This window comes from Ailuropoda melanoleuca, chromosome 6 (assembly GCF_002007445.2).
Source record: "Ailuropoda melanoleuca isolate Jingjing chromosome 6, ASM200744v2, whole genome shotgun sequence".
Lineage (NCBI taxonomy): Eukaryota > Metazoa > Chordata > Mammalia > Carnivora > Ursidae > Ailuropoda > Ailuropoda melanoleuca.
In genome coordinates this window covers 119847517-119868759 of record NC_048223.1, presented here as the reverse complement: position 1 = coordinate 119868759, position 21243 = coordinate 119847517, and the positions used below count along the sequence as shown (strand labels likewise).

Sequence of the window (21243 nt, the reverse complement as noted above, 5' to 3'; positions counted from 1 at the left end):
TTCCCAAGGGCTTGGTCTAACCCAACTTCCATGCAAGATACGGCCTCTCACGTTCACCAGTGTTTCCAAGGTTATCTGGGGGTCATCATTTGGAATGTCTTTGTCTTGGGTTTTAGTAGAGTCAAGTAGAATAAGAGAAGCAGAGGGAGGTGGACAATTACCAGTGCCCTGGAAAAAGGATCTCTGGGAGATTAATTTATTTGGGGGAATGCTCACACACCTCACCTCCTCTTATATGTTAAAATGGATGTTCTTTACGAAGAGCACCCCGACCATAAGCACGGCCCCTTGGTGGAGAAGGAGATGCCTGTCAGGTATCTGGATGAAAGAGGGTTATTGGACTGTAGCTGGAATGAAAAGCCCCATAAAGGCCAGCAGATATGTTGATGACAGAGAAAATACCACAGGGATGCCAGGCATGCCTTTACCTGGCGACAGGTGAGCCTGTAATCAAATGTCTTGAGGATGGATTCTCCCTAGTTATTTGCAGTGCTGTATTTGCCCAATCTCCTCCACCACACAGGTAACACTGAGCGTTATCTCCTTGGCCCTGACCCTTGCCCCCCCCCCCCAGCACACATACACACATCTCACTCAACTCAATCCATCATTGTTCTCTGTTTAGAACAAGAGTTGTGTTTTTTTTTTTCTTTCTTTCTTTCTTTTTTTTTATCCTGTGAGTTTTTCCTTCTTGACATTTACTAATTTGTCCTGGACTTAACTGTTACAAGACAGATAGTTGAGTTTGTTATTTTTTTGAGTCAAAAATACTCTTCTCGCGTAGCTAAGAAGACATTCCTTGTGTTCAGGTCCCAATAAGCTGGAGTTTTTTGAGGGTCTTTATGCATTTTGATGCTTGAGGAAAGAGACGAGAACTTTTCAGTCGGGCGAGGAAGGTGGCACGCTGCGTCTCCCTGGGTCCCGTGATGGCGGTTCGTCCCGCTTTCAGTGCTGGGGCTCAGATACCGTGCCAGCCGCTGGCTCGCCTGCTCCTGCTCCTTTGGAATCAGCGTGATCAAGAGGGCCAGCCCAGGGAGGGTGTCCTCGTGAGCTCATCAGCTCTTGTGCAGGTCTCTGGGGCTGTGCGTGGACAGCCGTAGTCATTGGGAGGCAGCCTTTGCACATCCCTGAGTTCAAGAGAGGGTTTCACTTTCCCTGGACTGCACACATCAGTTGGGCACTGGTGGGGAGGAGGGTGCAAAGGAAACTGAGGGTGTTTATTCAGGGGGCACGTGTTGTTGCTGGGTTGGGTGGGTCAGTTTTTCAGTGAGTACGTCGTCTTCCTTCTCTGGAGCCAGAAGTCTCCATAGGGCAGGATGGAAATTTCACTTTTGCCATAAACAGGTAAACTCATCTCCTGGGTTGGGACACACGTGCATGCAACACACACTCCCACCACCACTGGCCTCAGAGAAGGGCCCACAGGGTAATTTTTTTCTGAGACTTTAGTTTCACCCTTTGGGTTGCTGATATGGATAGATCAAGGTCATCTTTTATAAGGTATCTTTGAGGTGAGTGGCATGTTCCCAGAGACCTGAACAGGTCAGAAGATGTGGAGGGACTGGCTGGGTGCAGGCGACTTACGAGCCAGTTCTTGGGGCTGTGCATTAATGGTTGTTAAACACACTGAATCCCGTGAAGGAGGGTTCCACTCCTAGAAGCTCATTCATTGTTTAGCAGCCCTGACCTGGGAATACTCTCCATGTTTTGGTCAGTCATCTGGTCTAATGAGACCTCTGTGGTTCCAGAACACACTTGGGTAATGAGGATGGCCGTGGATGGCTAACAGGACTCTGCCCTTCCTGCGGGTGCCTCAGTCTCCGTGGCCCCCATTGGGCTGTTCTCCCGTCTCAGCCTTCCGAAAACAAGGCAGTGTGAGATCTGATTTGGATTTTGGCTCCTGGGATCTTCTAGGAAGAACCAGCCTGCCCAGGACCGGTGAGCCATTGCTCTGATAGGTTGACTCGGGGAGTCCAGGGAACAGCATGGGGGAGGCAGAGACTTGGCAAAGGAGAAGAGTGATAAACCACTTCGTCTGATGACTTAAATTTGGTTTTGGAGGGAAACAGAATCCACCCCCGAAAGCCCTTGAACCTGTAGCCCTGCCACCTGGTTCGAGGTGGTGAAAGCATTTTGTTTGGACATCAGGGAATGGTGGGCAGGGCTTAGAGCAAATTGTATGTTAAACTCAGGGCCTTCTGTTCTGGGTTGGGAACGTAGAGCCCCAGCTTCAGAGTCAGGAATTAGCATGAACATTCATCACCCCTCCCCTCTTTGCCTCTGCCTGCCTTGTTCTCTGTGAGGTCCCCTGCCTTGGTTCTAATCTAGTCTAATCTAGTGCGTAGAGATAACCCTGTTTCTTGGTGGCCCTTTAAAAAGAAAAGAAAAAAATCACTTCCTTGCTTAATCTCCCATACAGACTGTAGAAATATACAAAAGGCACATTTCGTTAAAAGCTTGATTTATGGCACGTGTTAAAGAGATTCCGGAAAGTGGGGAGTTAGATACTGAAAATACATGCTAGAAATGTGCCTGTGGGGATTGAGGACTGGGAAGGCGTTTTATTTTAGGGTGTTCCCATTTATTGTTTGTCATCAACTTAATGATTGCCACCCATGGAATATTTTTAAATTAGATAGGCTATCCAATAAGGGAAGATCGTGATTTTGTGCAAAAAACAAAAAAACAAAAAGCAGGGATAATTTAATAGTGTTGCGTTCGTCAAGGGATTCACAGGTGGGCAGTGGAATTACTTGAGGCACATGTTCGGAAGGAAAGAAGTTCCAGCAGGATGCAGTGGGAGGATTGCGCCAAGCCCCGGACCCACATTGGCTCGCAGCAGAAACGGCGTGAAGAGAAAGCCAGCCATGGTTTACAATCCTAGAGGGGGATTTTAAAAGCTCAATAAAAATGCATGGAGGTAAAATGAAGATAACACCTCCATGGACAGAGTGACCAAATTCTGGTCTCTCATACTTCTGATATTGTCTTACCTTTTTTTCCCCTTTGTGCTTTTTTACAAAAGTATTTTCCAGATTTATACATTGAACCTAAACCTCCATTCGTAATCTGGACAGAACTTTCCTAAGTAATCCTTTTTGTAAACATGATTTTCAAGTTTTAATAGTAATGATAACAAGTGTGTCAGGGGGGTTTCCGTTTTAAAAGCTTTCACATGAAAACCTCGTTTGAGATTGGAGGAAGATGTGTATGTATGTGAACTTTTCGCCGTGGGTTTGTGGGCAGAGAATCTTCTCGGGTCACAGGTTAGCCGCAGAGCAGTTAACGTCTGACTGGATGTTAGGTTTTTCTGTTCGTAAGCAGTGTCTGAGCCATATTTGTCATGAGGACGTTCTTACACTCCAGCTTTCCTCCTGACTCCCCGATCCTTTGTTTCTTGGGTTTGCTCCTTGCTGGAGCGCCAGCCCATCCTGGCTGTGAGCAGAGGGTCTCATCTTCCAAACCAGTAAGGCAGTCAGCCCTTAATGCCAGCGGGGTTTGGTTCTTTGCGGAGCACACAGTATGCCAGCATCTCCACACCCAACAGCCACGGGGTCCAGATCATCCGGGTTCCCCGGAAGAAGGTGCCAGTCGTAAGCCCCTCTGGATCTAGGCAGCACAGGATTCTGCAAAGGCGTTGGGAAAAGCAGTTATGGTGCTGGTAGCAAATATTAACTGAGCTCTTCGCAAGTGCCAGGCTCAGCACTAAATGCCTGAATGGGTGTGACCTCATTTTACCCTCATGGTAACTCTGCGGGGTGGGAACTTTTCTGGTTTCCTTTTAACAGGTAGGAAAGTCTAGTTTAGGATGGATAAATGACTTCCCCAAGCTCTCACAGTTGGCCAGCATGGGAACTGGGACGTGGCCCCCACCTGACCGGGCCCCCATGTCATAACAGTTAGCAGGGGGAAGGGTACCAGCTAGGGTTGGCTGCTTGGCTAGGGCCGGTCAGTGGGGTGTCTGCATGGGGGGGTGCGGAGATCACAGAACCCAGCACGGGAGCACAGGGGAAGAAGGGCAGTGTTCTTGTCATTTCGAACTCATTTTAGAAGTCAAGTCACTGTGTTTCAAGCATATGTGCTCTGCATTTTTTTTTCCTTCCTGTGACAGTTTTGACTTCCTCAGTTCATATCTTTGCTATTATAAGAAATATTCTTACTGTTAAAGAAGGTGCTTTTTCTTTCTTTTTTTTTTTTTTTAAATATTTTATTTATTTATTTGACAGAGATAGAGACAGCCAGTGAGAGAGGGAACACAAGCAGGGGGAGTGGGAGAGGAAGAAGCAGGCTCATAGCGGAGGAGCCTGACGTGGGGCCCGATCCCCTAACGTCGGGATCACGCCCTGAGCCGAAGGCAGATGCTTAACCGCTGTGCCACCCAGGCGCCCCAGAAGGTGCTTTTTCTAAAACATAAGAGAAATACGTAGGCAGGGCAATAAAATTCAAGTGGCTTGGAAAGTTCTGAGATGAGACAAATTCTGCCCCATCCCTCAACTGTTTTGTCTCTCTCTCTGAAGGTGGACACTATTAAATCTCTTCTGTATCCTTCCTGAAAGTTTAAAAGCAATGCTGTGTTCTCACATGCCATGTGGGAGGGCTGTTTTCTTCCATCATACTCTACATCTTGCCACTAAGAGCAGAGATTTTTGAGGACCTGCCTTTTCCCCCAGAACCGTGCCCCCCTGTTATTTCCCCATTGGGTTCCCCCTCCTCTCCACCGACCGCAGCACCCCGGGCACCGATAATGGAATTCTGGAAATCCTGCAGGGCTGGTGGCGCGAGGCTCCCCTGCTGGCCTTGCAGAGAGTCGTGGCCGCAGAATCTGTTAGGCCGCGGCCATTTGGGGCCTGTCTTGTCTCATCGCGAGGCTGACTTTCACTAGTGTGGCTGGTACTTGTTGCCTGTGATCCTCAAGTGCAAGTTCCCGTTGCAGCCAGTGGTGATTTTTGCCTCTTCACGGGGGAGAATTTCCAGAAGACCTTGTTGTCTCTGCAAATACCAGCCTCCTTTTGTATCCACAGCACATGGCCTTGAGTCAGTGTAGAGCGGTGTGTGGGGCCCCACGTGGAGTTTGGAGGGGTGTTCCAAGTTGTCTCTTTGGCCAGGGTGGGGTCTCTGCCTGGTCCCCGGATTAGTGGGGAGCAGGAGTGGGTTCCATGGGAGTCCACACAGTTAACCTTTTGTGCTTTCTTCCTTGCTTCTGCCATTGGAGTGTGTGGACACCTGGGTGTGAGGCCTCAGCCTCTTGGAGCCCAGTCTCTTCACGAGGCTCTCTCAGTTCTAAAATGAATGACTCTTCAGCTCCTTTTTAAAGAAAAAATTATTTACGGTGTTCACAAAAACACTGCTCATACTGTCTGCATAGTAAAATTCAGGAGTGAGTCCCCCTGTCAGAAGATTGCTCAGAAGGCTCAGAAATGTTCTCTTGTGTTTTATTTTTATTTTTTAAAGATTTATGTATTTAGAGAGAGAGAGCGAGTGGCGGGGGGGGCAGAGGGAAAGGGAGAGTCCTCAAGCAGACTGTGCTGAGTGGGGAACCCAACGTGGTGCTCGATCCCACGGCCGCTGAGATCATGACCCGAGCTGAAATCAAGAGTCAGATGCTCAACTGACTGAGTCCCCCAGGGGCCCGTTCTCTTGTACATTTTAAAAGGTAATAGAAATTCTGGGTTAAGGGGCGCCTGGGTGGCTCAGCGGTTAAGCGTCTGCGTTCGGCTCAGGGCATGATCCCGGTGTTCTGGGATCGAGCCCCACATCAGGCTCCTCTGCTGAGAGCCTGCTTCTTCCTCTCCCACTCCCCCTGCTTGTGTTCCCTCTCTCCCTGGCTGTCTCTCTCTGTCAAATAAATAAAATCTTAAAAAAAAAAAAAAAAGAAAGAAAGAAAAAGAAAAAAAAATTCTGGGTTAAAAATCACATACAACTTGATTTTCATACTGAAACCAACTTCTTATTCCTAAAATGATCCCCCTCCCCCAGTCCATTCTTGGGCCATGTTAAACCTCATGTTCCAACTTTCTTGAGCCCCAAGTCTCGCTCATAGTTTAGAATAAGGGGGTGGTCAAGCAGCCCACAATCCTACCAGCATTGTGTAGTAATTCAAAAAATTGGCCTTAAGTGGGCTCTGCTGCGTTTTCCTTTATAGAAACCAGCACAGGGAAGATGCCATGTTTAAGGAGTAACCCTTTTATCAGACTCAGACTGAAATGGGTGAGGGTGAATGAGAAAACCTGGGGAAGCCCTTGCATGCCAAAGCGGGGAGAGGAGCTTTCCCATGTGATTATGAATCAAGGATGTAGTTTTTTGCATTTTGACTCTTCGTCCCATGTGTTCAATCCACTAGTTTCTGAAAGTGAAGTTGACCAGAGTCCGTTGATTTTCACTGAACGGCCTGGACATCAGCCAGTTCCCAGAAGGACTGGGGAGAAGCAGAGAACGGCCCCAGTGCCTGGGCCTCAGGTTACCTGGACTTAGGGCACTTGGAGCTACTAGGAATGCCCTTCACATTCGAATCCTAGAGCTAATTCCTTGAGACATTTCACCTTTTCATTCCAAAAGGCAAACGAAATACCGAAGAGCTGATTTTCTAAGAAGTTTTCTTGGAGTGTCATAGATACAGAACTGATTCATGATCTGAGCTGTTCTGCAGGGAGATTGATCATGAGGGGCTCTGAGACAGGCCTAGGCAAAAAGGCAGTCATGAAGCCCATGGGGTTGTTGTCCTGTCCTCAGGTGTGTGTTTTGAGGAATTAGATCAGAAAGCTGACTTACATGTTAACTCAGGTGCTGTCTAAAAATGTTTGCAAACCTGGTCTTAGGGAATGTAGGATATGGGTGAAATCTGGTACTGCATAGATGGGAGGACAGAGGAGCTGGAATCCAGTGGTTTTGGTCCCAAATTCTTGACTTTGGCCAGCTCTTCCACTTGTCTTCCTTTCTGAGACTCGAACATCTGGCTGGGCTCTGGCTGGGCTCTGGCTGGCCGCCAGGCTTCTCAGGTGGAGCCAGGATTACATCTGTCTTTGCATTTTGTATCCAGGTTTCTGCCGAGTCCAGTTCCTCCATGAACTCCAACACCCCGCTGGTCAGGATAACCACGCGCCTCTCCTCAACGGCAGACACCCCCATGCTGGCAGGGGTCTCCGAGTATGAATTGCCAGAAGATCCAAAGTGGGAGTTCCCAAGAGATAAGTGAGTACTTCTATTGGACACATCCCCGAATGGAATCGTAGGTATAAATGGGGATGTTGGGTCGACATGTTCTTTTTCTGATCCTTAACTGCAAAGGCCACGTCTGATGGTGTCAACTGGAGCGCGTGAGATTGTATTTCTAAATAACCAACTCCCAAAAAAGAAAAGAATGGATTTTTCTCTCTCTCTCTCTTTTACTGGTCCTTTTAAAACAGCTGCTTGGCATGGCTGGTCCCCAACCAAGATAGTTATCTTGCGAGCACTTACTTTACATTTTAGATGATTCAGACCCAGTCCCACGGACTAAATGTAGGACTGTATCCCATTTGTAAAACAGATACGACCTTCCACCTTCTGGTTATTAGAACATGACTGTTCCGTAGTTCATTTCTTTGGGGAAATTAGGTGTAAAATACAAATTGTCTTAGGAATCTTCAGTCAGTGTTGCTCTTTTTAAGGGTTTTTTGTGTTTTTTTTAAGATTTTATTTATTTATTTGACAGAGAGAGAGACAGCCAGTGAGAGCGGGAACACAAGCAGGGGGAGTGGGAGAGGGAGAAGCAGGCTCCCAGTGGAGGAACCCGATGTGGGGCTTGATCCCAGGACTCTGGGATCACGCCCTGAGCCGAAGGCAGATGCTTAATGACTGAGCCACCCAGGCGCCCTCTTTTTAAGGGTTGTTAATGTCATACGGGGCTGTAGAGTTTTTAATATGGTACCTGACATTGAATTTCCCATGGTCCATAATATTTTCTTTCTTGGATGTTGTGGAGGTGTTCCAGTCAGACGTTCAGTCAGAGCACGGCCCCCGGGCTCTGTTGAAGGCATTACGGGGAGCTGTTCATCTCTCTGTTTGGCTTCAGGTCCATGTATTTGGGCTGTCCTGGGCGGAATTTGAATCCTGGCTCAGCTAGTTGGTGGCTGGGCGGCCTTGATACTCTGAACTTCATGTTTATAAAATGATGACCATGGTCTAGACGTCCCAGGACTGAGTGCAGTGCTTGGCTCACGAGCTTCCCCATCTTGCACTTCCCTTCACGTAGTGCTAAGCTGGGAGCTCTGAACTGCAGACCCCAACGACGTGGCAGTGCCAGGCAGAGAGTGTGTGGGTCCGATCCTGTGCTCCCAGCCCCCTGTCTTCCGGGCAGGACCAGCACCCAGACCCACCTTCTGAATTAAAGTAGGATGGTCCTTGACGGCCAGCAGCTTGCGTCTGGGGTACCGCTTGTAGTCCCTCAAATCTGAGCCTTGGTAGTAGCAGAAGGTGGAAATGACAGACTGTTCATCTGTACCCCATCAACTGGAGTAGCTCTTGCCTTGCTTCTCTACAGCTCCCGCTCCCTGTTCGTCTTGACATCAGCAGCATCTCCCTGCGATTAGGTCAGAGAGGTGTTTAATTAAATAGAAGAAACGCATCCACAAATGTGGAGGCACCAAGATAAGCTTTTCTAGAGCCTGGGTCTGACGAGCTCTCTTGGGAAAGAGGTAGCTTACAGGGCACCGTGATTGTGAGTCCCACCACTCCACGCCCGTCTAGTTTCCCAGGAGCCAGTTTGGAGATACTAATGTGCGTCCTACACTAGGCCCAAAGAACTGCACAGGTATCGCCCTGTCAAGAGAGTTAATGGCGGTAATTTCCAGAGTATTCGTGTACCATCGCAGAGAGACTTGTTTATTGAACAACAGCTGGGAGGCAGCAGAGAAAAACACAAAGAATGGTTCCTTTACCTGAAGAGTGTGGAAAGAGGACAGGATTGTTTCTCACGAAGCCACCTCGCTCCCTCCTCTGGGGGTACAAGTAGGAGGGCTCGTGCGCACGGTTCTCTGCGTGTAGGACCGACCTAGGCGGCTGTGATCGCACGTGAAGAAGTTACGGCTCTCAGGTTCGGGCCCCAGGGTTTGCGGCTGGGACCCTGCCGTCAACAGTGGAAGTCTGTGTGTGCCTGACCATCAGCTCCCACCTGGGGGGGACCCTGAGTGCGGAAAATCTGAGTGCTGAGCGTTTCGGAACGGAGTTGAGCACAGACGTGGGGGGAGCAACTTTGCAGTGAATGAAGGCTCTTTAGAAGCAGTTTATTAGATTGGAGGCGAAGGTGGCACAAAGAAAGGATTGTTGTGCTTGTAGTAGCAGGGCAAGAGGACATAAATTAGCCATTTTTCTAATGCAAATGTTTATTTTCTGCCAAGATATTCAGTTTAATTTTAGTTCAGGAGAGAAACGGAATGACCTCAGCCCAGCATACACGGCCCTCAGTCTTTGCTTAGCATTTGTAAACCATTGTGTACTTACCGTAAATACGGAATATTTACTAAGGGCTGTGAAATACTTTGCTGTGTTGTGCTTAAGTGAAAAAACCACATTCATGAGTATTCCAAAGATTTCTCCATTCTGTCGGCTTCCAGAAGTTCCAGAGACAATACATGGCTATTAGCAGGACGTGCACCGAGCTTCTGAGCTTAGAAATACGGTTGATCGTGTTCACTCTGGGTCTTCTTCATTATTAATTTTGGGTAGTTAAGGATTTCTAAACTGTTAGGTCAAAAAAGATGCCCCTCAATTTCTAGAATTTTCTTTGTCCTTTAGGGAAAAATTAGAGATTCCTTAAAATGTGTTTAAGATTCATATCATGTAACTTGGCCAGGAATGTGACTGTAAAATCCACTGGTATTTGAATAATAGTGATTTTAAAGACATCGCTTCACAGAGACCAAGAAATAAGAACAGCTTTAATGTTTTTTTTTTTTTTGAGACTTTCTAAATTACGAATATTCAACTGGCTCGAGATGAAAAGCTCCTCATGGTTAGCACTTAGGAAAGCTGACCACCTCACTAGCAAGGGTACCTTCGACAAAGTAAATAAATCGTGAACACAAATGTGAAATTTAATAGCTGTCCCGCCTGTAATTGGCATTCTCTACAACGTCACTAAGAAAATACTCGAGCGCGTGTATACCCCGGGTCTCATTAGTTCCATATGATAAATGCTCCATGCTTTTGCAAGCCGCTGAAAGATTTTTATATTTAGTTCTGGAATTTCCCCTTCACCAGATGCTGTGCACTAATCCCCTATTTACACATTTAGGGTGGGAAGGAGGGGGAAGTCTTATCAAGAATGTTCCTTTTGTGGCATGTGAACTCTATCATGGCAGGGGGTCAGAGAGCACATAGTTGACCTAGGGGTTGAGAAGTTTTCAGTATAAATCAGCGTCCTGGACAGACGATTTATCTTGCACTGTGTGCACTTACAAGAAAGAAAAGCCAGTTTTGTTAGAAAGTGGTAGCCTCCCAGATTGTTCGTCAGCTCCTTGTTGATGACTGGGTTTTTTTTTTATTCCCTCTATATTTGTATGTGCTTCGAAATATCAACTCACATGTAATTGGTTAATTTAGGTGAGTCTTGGTATGCTGAATTCGGGACGCAAACCTTAACTTACAAATAAAGGAAGGTTGGTCTTTGGGAGGGAGGGAGGAAGGAGTCGTGGGGAGAGGAGGACACACCTTCTCTTTTGTAAGAGGAACAAAGCAGAATTGACACTGGTCTGGGAGAAGCCCTTAGAAAACTAAAAGGGAAGGAGCAGGAATGGTTGCCAGGCGGAACCTTCTGGAATATGGGAACAGTTACCCTGGGATGTGAATGTTGCATGGCGTTCGTGGGATGGCTGCCCAGCCCTGCTTCATGCTCGTGTCCAAGGAGCTTATAGCACTTCAACCGTCACCTTCCTCCTCTGCACTGTTCTTTTAGGAGAGGAGTTCTAGGGAATGGTTCCGTTGTGAATCCTATTATAGGGAGCTGAGAAAGGACGGAGTTTTTCCCATGTGTCCGGGCAGAGACGCCTGTTCTTGGATGCGGGTGCCTGACCCATTATGGTTGCTCCTGGAGTTAGGCTTTTTCTTTCGTGGCCTGTCGTGCGAAGGTCTTCATATTCCTTCCTAAGTGGGTATAAGTAGCCAAAAAAATGAATTTTTTTAAGCTGCTGATTTGAATGGCTGCTAAGGAAAACTTGAGCGTTTTGAACTCCTCACCTTGGGATTTGATGCGAGGGAGGCCTGCTCGGCTGCCCCACGTGTCTCAGCTCAGCTCCACCCACAGAGGTGGCCCTCTGGCATTTGTCCTGTGTGGCCAGGGTCTGCCCGTGTGCCCTCGGCCCCCTGTGTGGCAGGTGGAGGGTGCTGCGTGCCTCACAATAGCCAGCCTCAGCAGCCCCTGGCCACGGCCCGGGGCACACGTGGGGAAGGCCCAGGCTTCCAGCCTCTTGGCAGAGCTTTTGTTTGGTTTTTGGAGCTCAGAATTAGAGGTCTGGGCGTTTATTTCTCTAGATATACTTAGGCTGGCCTTCCCTTTCAGGATAAAGAAGGACATTAGCCCCATAGCCCGGTGGGGGCCCTGGCGATTTTTATAGCCGGTGGGAGGCTCACCGCCAGCCCTCCCCATGCTGTGTGTGTATCTTACCTCGCAGCCATGGCATTGATCTTCCTTTTGTGAAGTTAAAAAGCTTTTTGGCACATGGCTCCTATACATGTCCTTATTTCATTTTCTTAGTAAATGCAGAATTTTCTGTATCGAATTAACTCAAAGAGAGGCACATGGGAAGAGTCTTGCCACTTTCCAGAAGCGATGAGCCATGAATGTGGGACCTAAACTGTTCTTGAAATGAGAGAGCAGAGGTTTAGAAAAATTTTATTTTTTTTTTAGGTTGGGAGTCACAGCCCCCCTTTGAGAAGCCCACAGTCGAAGGCAGGAAACTTTGCCCACTCAGAATCACGTGCACACACGCACTTTTGTAAACACTTACGAGGTGCCCCCGAACGTGTCTCTGAATTCTGTAAGGGCTCGGATTAGCAGGATTTGGTCTGGAGAAAGTCTAGTGGTTGGAGATGCCCCATCGTCCTCCTCCTCTTTCTTTCTGTTGTACCCTCAGTTGCTCTCAGGCCCCTTGAAGTTCGATCGGGTTTTTTTGAGGCCCCGTAGCTCGACCAGAGGATGGACTTACTTCACGATAAGGTTAAAGCCCCCCACACTGGTGGGGGTTACTGGAAAAGAATTGGCCTTAGCATCAGAAGCCTATATTCTCGTCCTGACCTTTGACCCCATTGACCCCAAATTAGCTATTTGACACGGATCAGGGCAGTTCCCCATCTGGGCCTTTGCCCCCTTACCAATAAAATGCGGGAGATGATTTGGAAAGTCTTTTCTGGTTCTAAAATTCAATTTCATGCTGTTTCCACTAAATTGTTGACAAGTAGCACCAGCCGCCGATGGGGGAGAGAAAACTAACTGGTTTTTAATTTACCTAATGTTTGTAGATGATGCCACCGAGAAGGATCTTTCTGATCTGGTGTCAGAGATGGAGATGATGAAGATGATTGGAAAACACAAAAATATCATAAATCTCCTTGGAGCCTGTACTCAGGATGGTGAGTCGGAGGGAAAAATGCTTTCATCCAAATAATTTATGCTTCGATGTTAACATCATCTTAGAAACAGTGGGACTTTTGGATCTTGCTACTAGGGCACCTCAAGTGCATGTTTAAAGTTCCCTTTAAAATCCCCGCAGGAAGATGTTCCTGGCCATGAGCACAAAGGGGACTTTGTGACATACTGGGGGGCTGGGGAAAGGTAGGCGTTGGGTGGCTTTGGATGGGAGGGCCTTCTAGAGTCCTGCTGTTTTTAGGGCATAACCTGGAGGGTGTTTAGAAAAGACAGTGTCATTATGTTTGTGTTCTGTAGTGCTAAGAGGGACTTCTCAAAATAAGACCCTATGTGGGGGCGTCTGGGTGGCTCAGTCGCTTAAGTGTCTGCCTCCGGCTCAGGTCATGGTCCTGGGGTCCTGGGATCGAGCCCTGCATCGGGCTCCCTGCTCAGTGGGGCGTCTGCTGGTCCCTCTCCCACTGTCTCTCCTCCTGTTCATGCTCTCTCTCTCTCTCTCTCAAATACACAAAATCTTAGAAAGAGAAAAGACCCCATATTTTGGTTGACAAATCCCTTAAAATGGGAATGGAAGAAGCCGTGTCTTGCTATGGGCAGTGATGGCTGAACTCCCAGGAATAGTGCAGGAGAGGGAGGGAGTGGAATGAAGGGACACATTATCTTCCTTAGGGGAGAGAGAGCGCTGACTTCTCTCACTGGAGAGCTAACACTTCGGGAATCAGTTCGATGATAATAAACTTGATGCCTATCTTTGCGTCAGCCATTTCTCTTTCAGGTCTGTACCAGCAGTCGGGAGACTTTCTGTGAAGGATGATTGTAAATAATTTTGGTTTTGTGGCCTTTAGGGTCTCTGTGGCAACTACTCATTTTGCCATTGTAGCGAGAAAGCCACAGACAATACAGAAATGAATGGGCCTGGCTGTGTGCCAGTGCAATTTAATTACAAAAACAGGCAGTGGGCAGGATTTGGCCTGCGGGCTGTAGTTTGCCAACCTCTGGTCTACGCCACGGAGAAAGGATTGCACGTGTGTGTAAGGAGGCATACACAGAAATGTTCGCTGTGTACTCTTTGTTACAGCCCAAACCCGGAAGCAATGTAAATGCCCCTAAGTATAGGGAAATAAGTAAATAAAGTGTGGTATGTTTGTATGATGGAATATTGATAGCTGTTAAAAGGAATGATCTAGATTTATTTTTATCTGCCCGACTGGGTTCCACGAGGATGTGTAGGGGAAAATGTTGCAAAATTGTAGCTTTATTATTCATAGATGCGATTAAAATAATGTTTATTGATACATATGTGTATGTAAAATGGCTAAAATGGACTGGAAAAGGCAAATTTATGATACCCATTGCTCCGCAGGAGGGCACAGGGGAGCATGGGAGTGACAGGGGAAGGACACTGACTATATCTCTGTCTATTCCTCTAAGACTTTGGAGGCTATCTTGACCCAAGTGTCCATGATCATTTTGGGGGAGATGAGAATGCAGGTGTTCTATTTTTCTGTATGTTTCAATGAATTAAAAAAAAAAAAAAAGTAGTGGGTTATAAGAAACAAACCTGGGCTGAGCTTCCCAAGGTTGGATCTGGGTGCGTCGTCTCAGCGAGCTTGCCCTCTCCTTCCACAGGGCCTCTCTACGTCATCGTGGAGTATGCCTCGAAAGGCAACCTCCGCGAATACCTCCGAGCGCGCAGGCCGCCGGGGATGGAGTACTCCTATGACATTAACCGCGTTCCCGAGGAGCAGATGACCTTCAAGGACTTGGTGTCTTGCACCTACCAGCTGGCAAGAGGCATGGAGTACTTGGCTTCCCAGAAAGTGAGTCCTTCACATTCTCCTCAGTTGGGTGGATTCCAGTTAAAAAGGTCTATGAAGAAAACAGGCAATTTGGACGTGCTCATTTGCTAAATCAAGCCCTCGCACGTCTTGTACAACCCGGAAAATATTTATTGCGTTATTCACATTGGGGTTTGGTGGACATTTAAAAGCCAGAGCGGCCTCAGAAGCCTATAGTGACACTGCAGAGAAGAGCAGAGAAGATGTCTCTTCTCCTGGGATTCTGCTCCCGGTAGAGGACGGCTAGGTTAGGTCATTCTGATGAGTTTTTTGGGCTTTATTTGTTTTGGGATGAGTTTTTGGACATAGACTTTGGTTGTTGCATTTATGGTTTTAAGCTTGAAAGGCCATTAAATATACTACGAATAAAGATCAAGCGAAGGGATATTTTAGTAACACTGAGTCCTGGGTGTCATCCGGGTTTATTTTGTCTTACTTAGCGGGGTGACCCTCTGGTTTGAAGTTGGCCAGGTCCCCTGAGGTGAACCGTCTGCATTCCAAGCATGCCACTTGCAATGGAACTTTAAACATCTGAGTTATTCTGAAAGCAGTTAGACAGGTGCCCCTATGTCCTCTGGGGCATTTTGGATGACCTGAGACACCCTCCCTTAGCTCACACTTCAGGGGGGAGGCTTGCAGGACTTCCTCCTTGGGCAGAGGTGGGGTCCCTTCCTACCTGTGGTGGAGCTTGATGCCAATTTGACTCCCCAAAGGAGCGAGATTCTCTTGTGGGCGTGGATCCCTTGTCACCGGGGAGCCCGGGCTGGGTCATGGCTCTGCCCAGTCACAGGAGTGAGGGATCCGACCCCAGGGCGTCGGGGATTCAGGAAGGGGGCGGCAGCACCTTAGCCCCTGCTTCTGTGGCCGTGTTGGAACATGGCCAGAGCTCCCACACGTTCTGTTTTTTGTTCTTTATTTTCTTTTTTGTTTGTTTTTTTATTTTCAAGAGAGCCCAGAATCGAAGACTTTCTCAGATTTTTTTTTTTTTTCCCTGTAAAAGCTCTTAACCTATAGATTTTAGGAAACAAACAGCTTTTGTGCCTGTGATGGTATTGCCTGTGCAGAACACAGGGGAGTCTGCCAACTGAAAAGTCTTTGACACGAGGAAATGGATCAGATCCAGAATGTGGGACATTTGACAAGACGTCGCTTCAGAATGTCCACATCACGAGAGACAAAAACCACTGGGGAGACAGTTCCAGATTAAGGGAGGCTTAAGAGACAGGACAGCCAGGTGTGCACGTGTGGCCCCGGACTGGGCCTCGTTCCGGGTGGGAGGCGGCTGCTCTTATAAAGAACTTGTAGGAACAACTGAAACCTGACTAGGGTCTACTTGAGCTCGTAGGACTGGATCGATGGTGATAGTGGTCCTGTGTTGAGGCAGGAGATGTTCGCTCGTGTGTGGAGGTGTGGGGCGTGCAGTCACTTCTAAGCGGTTCAGGCATACAAAGTATTTGTGTTGGGGGGGGGTGTGAAGAGAAAGAACCAGCAGGACAGGCGATCCCAGCCCCCCGTGGACCACCGTTGTTCTATTTCGCCTTCGCTGCAGCTTTCAGATGTTCCTCACTAAACCTTGAGGAGCGGGCCTGCCTGCAGGCTGCCTGCGGTGACCCCCAGGGCCTGGCCACTCTGCACCCTTCCCTGTGTGGGAGGCGGGGAAGCGTGTTTCGGACGCAGCATGGCTCTGCTATTAATACAAAAGCAGTAGGAGGGCTGGCTGGCTTGGTCATTTTATTAATCCTTCCAGCGGGTATTCCCAAGCACTCCTGACTCTGGTGCCTCGTGCCCTAGGTCAGGCTCCCGTGGTGGGTGGCCGCAAGAGACAGAGTCCTTGGACCTCTTGGAACAGGAACCTCAGGCGACGGCAGGAGAGGTCAACAATAAGTGTGGGAATAAAAATAAGGATGGGAAAGGTTGAGAGGCGTGCTGTGCAGGAAACAAATGTGGGAGGTCAGTGGGAGGTTTGGGGGGGAAGGTGGCTGGTGGGCACCCTGCTGGGGGACAGCTGTGTGCAGCTTCTTAGGGAGGGACGCGGGGTGTGGAGAGCAGCGTGTGAGATGTGGCTGGAGATGGGCAGGCCCAGCTCATTCAGGGCCTCACGGAGCCGGGCCAGGCCTCCAGATTGCGCTCTCGGCACGTGGTGGGCCACCGAGGGGTGGGTAATTGGGTCGGTCTGAGCCATAAAGCTCCCTTGCCGTTAGGCTGCTCACAGCTGGTGGGTTGCAGGCTTGGGGCTGGTGTTTGGGGCTAGGGTTTACTGGCTCCCACAGGCGCTGGAGAAGACTGATTTTGGATAGATTTTGCTCTTGGGATAGTTAGTGGTGTCCAGCATGAGAGATCGGATGGTAGCACAGCCGATCAGGACGAGGAAGACTCCGGGGTGGAAGGTGCGGGGAGAGGTGGTGGGAAGAGATTCTGGTGTGCAATTCAGGATGCATTTTGATCACATATGAGAGCCATTCCAGGGCAGGAAGGTGCAGGCCAGAGCTCAGCTCCGGGGGCGGGGCTCAGACCTTGGGAGCCAGCAAAGGAAGTGTAGTTCCAAGGCATGGGAGGTCATCTGTGGAGGGGGGTGGGCAGAGAACAGGGGGAGTAGAAAAAGCTCTCGATATCTGGAGCTTGGCTCAAAGCGCCTGATGGCAGTGGAGGCTGGCGGGACACAGAGGTAGGAGGAAAGGCAGGATGTGGGTTACAGAGGCCACAGGACGGGTTTCAGGAAGGCGGAGTGTCCTGCTCAGAATGGGAGAGAAGGATGTGCCTTGCATCTGGCTCAAATGGAGCCCGTGCGGACCCCCGCATTGCTCCCCAGCCCTGAGGACTCTGAGATCCCTCCCCTTTTGGACCTGTTCAGTATAGTGAAGAGGGAACTTTGTGAAAGGAAGCAATTCTTGATATTAATCAATACTAGTTTTTGAGAACTCAACATCTGCCAGGCATAGGATGAGCGTTTTACGTACAGTATCCTCCATAACCTCAGAACATGTCTGAAGTATGTGCGATTTTAGGATAAGGATGCTGAGGAGCGTTGGGAGGTGCCAGGACACCTTTGAGTCAGGTGGACCTTAGTCATTGTCCTGTATTCCAAGATGGGGACTCCTAGGTCCACAGAGAAAAGTCGCTGGTCCCGGACCTGGCCCTTCTTCAGTTCTCCACTAACCCACTCTGCTCCCCAGCCTCCCCGCTGCTCTCAGGTAATCCCTGCCTCACTCTGGATGGCGGGGAGGACTGATAAGATGCCCTGTGCCCAGGCTTTGATCACTGACACACAGTGGGCTGGAAGGGTCAGAGCTGTATGTCGTTAGGGCCTTGAAGGGTTCCGAAGCCCTTTGCAGAAGATCGCCTACAGGTAAAGACCTGGTGGATGAAGAACTTAAGAATGGTCCCCACTACTCGGGGGCGCCTGGGTGGCACAGTGGTTAAGCGTCTGCCTTTGGCTCAGGGCGTGATCCCGGCGTTATGGGATCGAGCCCCACATCAGGCTCCTCCGTTATGAGCCTGCTTCTTCCTCTCCCACTCCCCGCTTGTATTCCCTCTCTCGCTGGCTGTCTCTATCTCTGTCAAATAAATAAATAAAATCTTTAAAAAAAAAAAAATGGTCCCCACGAGTAGAGCGTGCTTCCAAAGGTGGGGGGCTTAGTGCCGACCGTGGAGGATGAAGAAGCAGGGAAAGGGCCAGATTCTGGCCTGCTCACACTCCCGCCTCACAGCCGCCCGCCATGAGCCACTTAAAGAGCTGTTGAGCGAGCTCTCTGGCTCATTGCTGATGGCATGCAGTAACGAATTTGGCTCAGTAAACATTTACTGGGTCAGGCTCTGTGCGCAGTGCTGGGAATATAGAGATGAACGTGCAGGGCCTGTCCTTGAGCCGCTTAAAAATGCGCGCGTGCACGCACGTGTGTGCGTGTGTTTGTGGGGAACTAGGGGGCAGGCAAGGAAAGAAACACTGGATGTATACGGAATGCAACAAGGTAATATGGGGTATTTGAACCTTATACAAATTATGAAAGCTTTGCTGTTTTTAGTTCAAAGTACACTAATAATTCTTTTTACCAAATCCCAAACCAGTTCAATTTACTCCAAGGTGTTAAACCTGAGTGGGTGCTGTTTTTGCTATTTAAAGCAGGCGCCAGCTTTCCCATCTGTAAAATGGGTGCAGTCATACCCATCTCATGGGTTGCCATGGGAATTTAATTCGATCAGCCATGCAGAGGCACCCATCACGGTGTCTGGGCCATTGGGGTGTCAGTCTTCCTTTCCTTAGTGACCCGTGTATCTCTGCTCACTTAAGAAATGGAAACCAAATGGTCTGAGGGCCCTAGTTACGTAAATGGTCAGCTCTGCCCTGGAAAACAGCTCCCTTTTCTGCAGATGATGGGAATTTGGCTTGATGTTAATTATTTTCTTTTTCTTGCGTGGTGGTTCCAAGTCTCTTACCGTCCAGCCCAGAGGGTGGGCGTTCGTGTCTGCTAGCGTCGCGGGATGTGGGAGGATGGTGCTCGACCCTGGCTGTTGCCAACATGATGATGGAGGTCACCGTCCTGGTATCTCTTGAGTGGAGCCCTCGTGTGTGGTGGGAGCCCAGCGTGTGGGAATCCAGATTCTTCTGACCACACAGCTGGCCAAATGCACAGAGCTCGTGTCGGCAGGGAGCGCGCCGCCGGGAGAGTTTGGCCGAGGGCTTGGAAGTTCAATTTGAAGAGGCCTCCAAACTCGGAACACGGCTCCCGCCCCGGCCGGATCCCCAGGCGGCTTCTGGGAGCACTCACATTTCCTGCTTCCGTTTTGGCCGGTCACAGGCCTACTTACTTGTGGGGTTTTCCTGCTCTCCCTTTCCTGGTCCTCGCCCATCCAGGGGGCCACAGAAGCATCTAAAAACAAGGAATCGTGGGGCGGTGGGCAGGAAAAAATAATTGCTCATTTATTCTGCAGAGAGAGTGTGGCTTGCTCGTGGAGTCCCTAACTGCCACCAGCCCCATTTCACCCTTGTCACGGGGCTTGATAAGCCTCTCCTTCATCCAGTAGTTCACTTTGCCAGGAGTCTGTGGCAAATCATTTGGTAGAGAAGTTCGCTTCCTTAGACCTTGCCTTTTCCAAAAATAGGGGATGATGATTGGGGATTCTCATTACCATGTGTCATGATGAAACCTTGTGATGATGAAGTGTAACACTTTACAAGAGTGTGTCATTTGTAGAGAGGACAGATGGGGTTTATAATGACTAGACCTTTCTGAGACTGAAGAGCATCAGAACTTTAAATTAGCTGCCCTGTAGGGAGCGTGTCTGCATCCCGCCCCCACCCCCCGCCCCCAGGTATTTTGCACACCTAGGTGGGGCCCTTTGTGTGGGCCGGTGTCCTACGGGCCTGGGCATGGACAGACAGGCGTTGGTCTTGATATAAGCCTCTTGATATAAGCCGGGAAAGGACGTGGTCAGTTCTTTGAGAAACATAACTTGTGGGAAGCATAGCAGGTGCGGTAGGGCTGAGTTTGGAGGCGTGGAGACCGGTCAGGCAGGCAGTGTGGCTCTCTGTGGGGGTGAGGGTGGGCAGTGGTGATGTCCTAGGCTAAGTGTGGTTAGTGGTGGTGACTGAGTGGGGTGGACAAATCGTAGAGGCAGGTGGGAATCTGCTGACCACAGAACTTGAGAGGAGTGTGCACAGAATTCTGTTGTATACTTGGACTGAGAGAGAGACTGAAGAAGGTAAGAATTAGGGGAGCAGAGACCTTGAACTTGAGGTGCCAAAGGGATATCACAGTGGAAATGTCCCATAGCCTGTGGAAGATGACGATGAGGGTGCCAGGAGAGAGGTTAGGAGAGAGATAGGAATTTGCAAATCTTTTGTGTGTATCTAAGAATAGAAGCCCTAGGGATATGTGTAAATATACAGAATTAATGGGACATTTCTCCTATTTTGAGGGACAGGGGAAGAGAGGAATTAGATTGAGAGGGTGAGCCAAGAGAAGGGATGGGATAGAACTCAAGGCGGGTGGTGGGGACCGTTTTTTAAAAGGAGCATGAAATCAGCAGTGTCCAGAGCTGCAGAGGGAAAGATTGAGAACGAGCTCACTTGGGTCTGACAAGAGGTTCCTCATACACTTGTGGGAGGGGCAGGGATGGAAACAGAATGTTTGCAGACGGACCAGGAGGTAAAGACTAGATAGGACCAGGAGGTAAAGACTAGATAGGACCAGGAGGTAAAGACTAGATAGGACCAGGAGGTAAAGACTAGATATGGTGTTGGAGTTTAACCAGTTCTTCTGAAAGTCTGGCTGTAAAGGGCGGGAGAGTAAGTGTCGAGATAAGATAATCTAGTACGTGTCTCCTAGGAAGGACGCCAGTGGTGTTGGTCATTTGCAGGTAAAAGAGAATTAGCTGCTTGGTGCGTCTTTGCTCTTTGAAATGACTGGGGCCTTGGTTTTTTAGTTACTTTTAATTAGAAAAATACCAATTTTTGACTTAAGATATATTTTCTGTCTGTGTCATAAGATGTATGTTTTCTCTTTATTCTGGAAACATTTTGAAATGAGTTCTTTCTTGATTTCAGTGTATTCATCGGGATTTAGCAGCCAGAAATGTTTTGGTCACAGAAAACAATGTCATGAAAATAGCAGACTTTGGACTGGCCAGGGATATCAACAATATAGATTATTACAAAAAGACCACAAACGTAAGTCTATGGCAGTGCTGTGGTGGAAGGTGGGGGTGGTGGCACGGAATGTTCCAGATGAAAGATAATGGGTGTTCATTCCTCTGCCCTTTATCCCTGTTCTTTTGCCATACTCTTTTTTT

The 21243-nt window shown here is 48.7% G+C and overlaps 1 protein-coding gene across 1 annotated transcript in view; it reads left to right on the top strand.

Annotated features, from left to right (window-relative positions):
• The window catches only part of FGFR2 (fibroblast growth factor receptor 2), a 102363-nt gene that overhangs the window by 71896 nt on the left and 9224 nt on the right, over positions 1-21243 (top strand). Inside the window, exons 10-14 of the mRNA XM_034663629.1 lie at positions 7037-7188; positions 8771-8817; positions 12433-12603; positions 14246-14436; positions 20999-21121. Of these exons, the coding sequence (XP_034519520.1) occupies positions 7037-7188; positions 8771-8817; positions 12433-12603; positions 14246-14436; positions 20999-21121 (684 nt within the window). The remainder of the gene's footprint in view (positions 1-7036; positions 7189-8770; positions 8818-12432; positions 12604-14245; positions 14437-20998; positions 21122-21243) is intronic.